The sequence below is a fragment of the Abramis brama genome (genome assembly GCF_963993115.1).
Source record: "Abramis brama genome assembly, chromosome: 15".
Classification (NCBI taxonomy): Eukaryota; Metazoa; Chordata; class Actinopteri; order Cypriniformes; family Leuciscidae; genus Abramis; species Abramis brama.
Window position 1 is genome coordinate 31,849,561 of NC_139977.1, and position 7,948 is coordinate 31,857,508.

The following is a 7,948-nucleotide window of genomic DNA, read 5'->3' on the forward strand; positions in this document are numbered from 1 at the left end:
ACTCTCTAATATGATCAATCTAACAAGTAAAGAAGTTCATAAATTCATTACTGCTGTGCTGTTTGGAAACGTCTTAAGTCAGAGCTTTATTTTACGGTAATTTAGTCACTGTATCAAGTAAATACCTAGGATTGTGTGATAAGCAGATCTAGCCGTTTTTAAGGCCTTTCTGTACACAATATGGCTTTCTTTCCATGAAATGTGAAAAACTTTTGTTTTCTTCCAGCTGCGCTCCATTTTTCTGGCTGCACCAAGTGTGCTCGTTGTACCACGACGTTGGACTATTTTCCTTAAACTTCTTTAAGCGCAAAGGAGCAACTGTGTGCTGTAAAAAATAGAGTCAATAGTTTATGTTGCAACATCAAGTTCTTCTAAGCTATCTGGTATCCTGAGGAGTAGAAACTGATCAGGAAGATTATTATAAAGTAATCTTTACTGGTAGAAGTGATAGTTCTACCCTATTTGTAACAGGAAATTGGCTTTGCGGCCTTGGCTAAATGGAGTATACATGGGACTAGATAATGATCTGAGATGTCATCGCTCTGCTGCAGAATTTCAACGCCATCAACATTGATTCCATGTGACAATATTAGATCTAAATGATTGGGACAATGAGTAGGCCCTGACACATTTTGTCTAACTCCAATAGTGTTTATAATGTCTGTTAATGCCAATTCTAATGCGTCTTTTTCATTATCTACATGGATATTAAAATCACCAAATATTAGAACTAGAAAATCAGCAAATTCTTTGATAAAGTCTGTATGGTGCCTTGGTGGCCTGTATACAGTAGCCAGCACAAATGTAAAGCGGGATTTATCACTTACGCTAGATAGCGTTACATAAAGCACCATCACTTCAAAAGTATTATTTGGATCTAGACTTGAGTAATACTGAAGCAACACCTTCCTCTTTGCCTTTCAGATGAGGCTCATGTTTATAACGTTAATCTTGGGGGGTGGACTAATTTAAAATAATGTAAATGTCTGGTTTTAGCCAGGTTTCTGTCAAACACAGCACATCTAGGTTATGATCTGTAATCATATAATTTACAATAAGTGCTTTTGAAGAAAGGGATCGAATATTCAGCAACCCAAGCTTTATCAATTGTTCACATGTATATATATATATATATATATATATATTATTTTATTTGTTGGACATTAATAAAAATTTTACCCTTAAATGAAGGTTTGAGAATTTTATTTATTTAGTAATTTGGGGAACAGCCACAGTCTCTATATGATGATATCTGGGTGAAAGAGTCTCTGTGTGTTGGGATTTATCTAACTTCTGTGACGCGAGACAGCTAGCAGACGGTCGGTTAATAATACCATCTCTTTTTAACAAGTCAGGTCTGAAGTCAGCTTCACATTCTCTACATCTACCGCCTCGGTGGCAGTAGTTGCAAGTATTTCAATTCAGTAGAAAAATCCAGCCTATTCATCACATCCAACATATGTTGTGATTTTCTGTTTATACAGTTCTAAACCAGCACAGTACGGACTTTCCTCGTCCATTTTCCATCTCGTCCGTTGTGCTTTTCACTTCCTGCCCTCCATCTGAATTTTGCATGTCATCAGAATCACGTGACTACAAACAAGCTATTAAATACATTTCCTTCCTTTTTTTATTTCATCTAACTCCAATTATGAGGTTTTAATAATATTCAATAATTAATAAGTTAATTAATAAGTAATTAATAATTCACCCCATGAGAGACAGAATGTTGTGAGTTTAATAAAGCAATGAGAAAATAATGACAATTTTACATTCTTGATTTTGTACATTACAGAAAAATCATAAAACAAAATTGATATCATGAAAGCGGTTCCCATGAAAGTAGCAGACTGTTTTAAAAAGCAGGAACCTCAATTAGAAATCATGTGAACACAATATAAATGATTCCATAAAATAATACAAATAAAAGCACAAGCCAGGATGAACCCTATTTCTCACAAATCCCTCTTTTGCTGTAGGTGCATGGGAGATCATTCCAGTTCTGGAGAGGAGCTGATGGCACCAGTTCAACACAATCCTCATTTCCACCTACATTATTCGGCTCACCGGAGATCCAAAACCTGAATAACATGAATCAGTTTTGTTAATTATTCAGATCCCCAAAACCAACAATAATCAAAGTAGCAAAATAAGCTGGAGTAGAAGTGAAAGTGCAGAAAATTAAAATAGAGAAGAATAATATAATTTATTTATAGGAAGTTGATTTGATTGTGATTGTTGAGGTTGTGGAAGAGATGTGTTTTCAGACACTTACTGGTGGTTGTGATGGATTTTTAAAACAAGAACATAATTACTAAACTAATAAATACACAGTGCTTTTTAGCACTTACCCTTGATTCAGTGCTGAATCATCCACCCATTTCATAATGCCCTCCTGCTGTAAGTCATTCAGACCAATCCACAAATTCTCCCCCGTGTTTAGGAATGTTTTAAGGACAACAGAAGTGATGTACCTCTGTATGTGAATAAAAACAGGAATAAGTGTTATTCCTCTCATTCATTAACAAACACTCACACAAACTCACCTGCTTCGCTTCAGTGTTGAGAATGATCAGATCACCACCATTATTCTTGCAGTACTGCCGGCTGGCAGACCAGCTCAGCTGAGGGGTTATGAAAAACCAGCCCAACCGATTTCCTAAAAGAAACACACGTTTTAAAAATATTTATTCATCAAAGAAGAAGGAAAGTAAGAACTTACACAAAAACAAAACTGTACTTTCCTTTATCATTAACTTTGTTTAGTTCATCAGTCAGAGATGTGACTTTGCTTTCTAACTCCAGTTTCTTCTGACTCAAAGAGCTGACGTTGTTCTGCAGTTGGGCTTTTTCAATCATTAGATTAGTGTTGTTGCCCTTTAAGCTGTTGATAGTCTGATTGAATTCTTCAACTGTGTTCGTGTAACTCTTTAACAGGTCTCTCTCTGCTGTGATGGTGATGTGCTGCAGTAAGATGTAGGCCAGTAGAAGAGCACAAATGAGCCCAAGACACACGGTCATAAACACCAAACACCAACTTCCTCCTGACAAACAGAGAGAGAAAACACACAAATATCAATTGGGAACAATTCACTCCATATGATAAAATATAACTCTTAAAATCAACATTTGTAAGTATTGAAAAGGTTTTTCAAAGAGAGTTCTTTTGAATGCTCTTTTATAATGACGATCATCTGAAATTAATATATGGTAAAAAATAAAAATAAAAATGCAAACAAGAACATAAGCTGCAAAGAGAAAAAAATTATTCTGTTAATGCATTTCATATTTAAACATTGGCATATTGTTCTTAGAGAACAACAATTAAAATTTAATGTAAAATTTCTCAGTTCCTCAAACATTAATGACACCATCTCTGCTTCAGAATAAACTTTACTTACTGCACTTTCGTGTTTTTTCTTCATCCTGGTGGTGACTTGTTGTTTCAGCTTCTGGTATGCTCTTAATATCGCCATTTTCAAATCTTACAAAATAGATGTTGGAATCCATTTTTTGCACTTTCTTACAGTTACAGTATGTGTTCACAGACGAGCTGTGGTCTTTAGAATGAGCACCGTTCATTTATATAGTGCTGACCTGCCCATTTTTGCAGAACCTGTGCAAATGATTTAAATGAAACAAAGCCTTTAGATCTTGATTACTTGTAATCTGTTATGATGCTGTTTAATTATTTATTTGTTTATTTTTGCACTATTCTATAGCTATACTCGTTGGAGGAAATATGAAAAATATTACACAGACAAAAAAAAAGTCATGGTAAGGCAGCTACAAGTACAGTATATGCAGTTAAATGAAATAAATAATATATCATACAGTTGTGTGTTGTGGTAGTAAATTAAGCACGATCTGCTGTGATGTCATGTTGCATTTTGAGAGCTGGAGCGGACTGAAGTCAAGTCACCCTCATTTATATAGCACAATATAGATTGTTTCAAAGCAGCTTTACAGTGATAATAGGAAATTAAAGTAACAGAGATTGTTTTGGCTTTATAGCAGCTCTAGAATAAAGTTATTGTCCAGCTAAAGTTAGTTTTGATTGATTCACTTTCGTTGCAAAGATCATTAGTTATTAACTTAGGGGCCGCTAACACAACACCGTTCTAACAGAAAACCCTTAATGCGCTCCAGCCGCTCATTTGCACAACAACAGTGCCTGGAGGCTCGAGAACGCAAACCTTGAAAGGTGCAAGCGATGACATTTTTTTTATCATCTCCACACAAAGATGTGTATGGCGTGTCAAATTGAACCTTTAAGCTTTCATGGTCTTCTTATGAGTTCACATTTGCCAGCACTCTTTTGAAATCTAGAATTAAAAATCGACATCCAGCAGTCCAGCAGCCATTGTAAGTCCACAAGACCATTTGGGACATGGTCTACATATGGGCAGACTTGCTCCCTTGATCAAAATCAAGGAGTCGAGGGTCTGCCCATATAAACTTTGGTAATAGCAATTGGGATTCTCCCGAGGGGAAGTGTTTATAGGGAAGTTTTGTGTGTGTGAATTTAAAGTGAAGTGTAAGACAAGATATTTACATATAAGTACAACTTGCACCAATCATCCTGTTCAAAAATCCCCAGCTCTAAATGCATCATGTGTTGCCATCTTGAGCCTATAGTGATTGCATGTTTGCAGTTTTTGTAATAGTGTATGAGTCCCTCAATTGTCCTCAGTGTGAAAACATGTATCACAGGGTTTGTAGAGCAGTATTTAAAGGCACAATATGTAACTTTTTTGTTTTAAAAATAGCAAAAATCTATGTTATATATTTTTTTTAGTTGTGTACTTGCATTATCCCGACTGTTTCCAACAGCTTTCAAACCAGGAGAAATTTGTAATTTAATTTGAAGACACGGCATGTTTCTTTATTTCCATTTTGTCACAGTCAATGGCGTCATATCCGCGTTCTCCATGGTTTCCGCTCGTGCTGCCATAGCAACCAGAGCTATGAACCAGAGCCCTCTGATAGTAACCAAAGCGCCTGACACAGACAACTGTGTAGTTCGCAATGTCTATTTGCACGCTGTTGTTGTTTCGTTAAAACATTATGGACCTTGGCAAGCAGACTTTCAAGTGCATTAAGTATTTTATTTTAGGGGGCAGATTTACTAAACAGGGCAAATTAGCATGAGAGCGCCGATGGGAGTGAAAATGCTCTGCTCGTGATCTACTGACGACAGGCCCGGATTAACACAGTGTAGTGCCCTAAGGTGACCACATTTTAAGTGCAGAACAACTTTTTCTAGACTTTGTGTTACCGCCTTTGCTCACAACATTAGCTTCTGCTTGAGTCGTATCGGTTGAGGTATTAGTTTCGCTGCTAGTGCCTTCTGCTGGTGATGCCGATCGATGTCTCTGTCTTCATTTCGAAGCAAAAAATTTATATTGTTGGAACTTTTTGAAGGGTGGCTATGTGTCGTGATATTTTCATTGGTGGGCTCGACTCTGACTGGGGGGAGGGGGCAAATACACTGTGGCCCGACCCAATCTCAATTGGGTTTATATGCATATATTTTATATTCTCTCTGAATATTTTGTATCATTAAGGGGCCGTACACATAACGCGTCTAAAAACGCCTGGAAAGCACGGATGTGCCGCTGTCTCCTTCTTTACAAAGTGCTAGATTCGGTCCTGACCCCCGAATCTCTGGATGCCTGGTGCGTTGCTCCTGGTAGATAACAGGTCTTTCCTCTGTCCTTACGATTGGTCTCCTTAGCCAGTATCTGACATTTCCAAAAATCTTTATCTCAAAACTGTTTAACCCTTTTACCTCTTAACTTTGATTCTCAAATCTCTATTCAATGAACAAGCATAGTAGGTGGAATGTATGTGGCTGGAGCTTGGTAAGGATATGGTAAGTATGGTGTCTGAGGGTAATGGAGTGGATACGGATATGTCATACAATAAGGCGGTATGTATGGAAAGAGTGAGTGCGCAGGTGTAGTGTGATGAGATGCTTCTATGACAGGTACATAAGGTGCTGTGTAACCAGTCATTGAATTAACTGTGGCGTGTGCCTGAACTGATGGTTCACCTAATGTTTCATATGTGAGGAAATGGCGTGGCCTTCTCTCACGAGCGGACCTTCTAACGTCTGACTGAGTGTTTTCTACAGGAGGGATCAAAGGTCGAAGTTCTGAGTCAGAGTCTTGGTATCCATTGTTTTCTTCTTCTTCCACAGGTTCAGTGCATAAAGGTAGGTTTTCATCACCGTTGTGTCTTGTCTCAGTAGGGTTTTGTAAGTGTTCAGGTACAGTATGACTTTCTCTTCTTACAGATGTCGGTCCTGACCCCCGAATCTCTGGATGCCTGGTGCGTTGCTCCTGATAGATAACAGGTCTTTCCTCTGTCCTTACGATTGGTCTCCTTAGCCAGTATCCCGAGCCAGAATCAGCATCTGAATCATTTTCACTATCCTCACTCGTGTCTGCTTGTCTTTAAGTGTCTGTCATTCTGTCTTGGTTTTGTCTGTTATGTGTTTTCTTCTCAGGGATAGGTCTGGTGTCAGATGGAGTAACCTCAACCGGTAAGTCGTTCACCAGCAACAGGAGATTACGGTGCAGTTGGCACTTGACCCAGGCTACCCGACCTGCTGGGATAACAATGTCCTGTCTACCTGTCCGTAGGCGCCCGCACTGCACAGAAGGTTTTCTGGCTTGGATGAAGCTCACCATTAGCTCTGCCTTCTCTGCTGGTATACACAAGGCATTACAGAGTAGGACGACGAGGGTTGAAATCAGCTTTTCAGGCTGTTCTTGTACCATCTCTTCCAGCACGTTGAAACCTAGCAGTGGTCTCTCCAGAGCGAGACTGCTGACAAGAAAAGGCACAGTGATTGACAGATTAGGGTCTTCATTCCCCATCAAATTGACTGTAAGAGCAACCCAGCCATCAAACGGGAGGACTTCACCGTTCACTGCATACACCCGCAACTCGTCTTCGTCACCAATTATGTCACTGAGTGGTCTAACAGGAGTGTCAGGTAGATATTTACTCTTCCAGTCTCTATCAATCATACTGACTTGAGCCCCAGTGTCTAGCAGAGCACTGACTGCTAATCCATTTAGGTTACAATGGGTGAGAGCTCTCCTTCCAATGAGTTTGGCTAGGCGTTCCCTTTTGCTGTGAGGTAAGTCATGAGTGAATGGATTGGTTGTCTTGTTTGGTTGTTTCTGTCTCTTTTCCGTTATTTTGTCGTTTGTTTGAGTGTTTGAGTCTTTTGGTGGATCAGTATGACAAGTGTCAGGTTGGGACGGTTGCTGAGACCCGGTCACTGTTTGTCCCTCGGCAGGGACCGGCTCCATTTTCCCTGACGTGGTGGTCTCTTTAAACAGCCCACTGCCCGGTGGCCTTCTTCACCACAGAGGAAACAGTGAGGGCAGTCGGGACGATTTTGCTCCACACACTTGTCACAGCCATATGGTTTTTCTCTCCTGCGGTCTCCTCTACCTTTCCCATTGTGGTTGAACTGTCCTGCCACCTGTGTCTGCATTGATTGTCTCATGAACTCAACCGTACTTGTAAGCTGTTCAAGTTTTTCCGTTAACTGCTGGATCACATCTGTTTTTGGCACCTTCTCTTTTACACTAGGACACTGTGCAGCGTTGACTTCAGACTGAGCACTGTGCACATTTGTTAGTTTTTGGCGGGTGGCGGGACCTAGCCTTCGCTGCCTTTCACTTTCATCACACATCACTTTCTTCATCTGTTTTAAGATTGCCTCATCCGATACTCTAGTGTCCACAAGCAATGGCTTCAGCTCTCTGCGGACATCATCATGTTTATGACCTAGGCCCTGATACACGGTGTGGAGAAACACATCCTGCACTGTGCTTGCACTGTACTTCACATCTGTGTCAGCATGTTTGGAGGACAGCATGATCTTCTGCCTAAGTCCTATAGCTCTGTACAGGAACTGTTGGGGTGT

General features: G+C 39.7%; 1 protein-coding gene across 2 annotated transcripts; it reads right to left on the reverse strand.

Moving 5' to 3' along the window:
* Positions 1 to 1,187: 1,187 nt before the first annotated feature.
* Positions 1,188 to 3,557, reverse strand: LOC311097860 (C-type lectin domain family 4 member E-like). Of its 2 annotated transcripts, XM_084137812.1 has the most exons (5): positions 3,402 to 3,557; positions 2,741 to 3,044; positions 2,547 to 2,659; positions 2,352 to 2,476; positions 1,188 to 2,081 (listed from the first exon to the last, which is right to left on the reverse strand). In XM_084137812.1, the coding sequence occupies exons 2-5, from the start codon at positions 2,751 to 2,753 to the stop codon at positions 1,949 to 1,951; spliced, it is 384 nt and encodes a 127-aa protein (XP_083993938.1). In that variant the 5' UTR covers positions 2,754 to 3,044; positions 3,402 to 3,557; the 3' UTR covers positions 1,188 to 1,948. The 2 variants fall into 2 exon arrangements, 1 of the variants encoding a protein (XP_083993938.1); XR_014609337.1 differs by having other exon boundaries at positions 1,721 to 2,081; positions 2,352 to 2,659; positions 3,402 to 3,551.
* Positions 3,558 to 7,948: the final 4,391 nt, after the last annotated feature.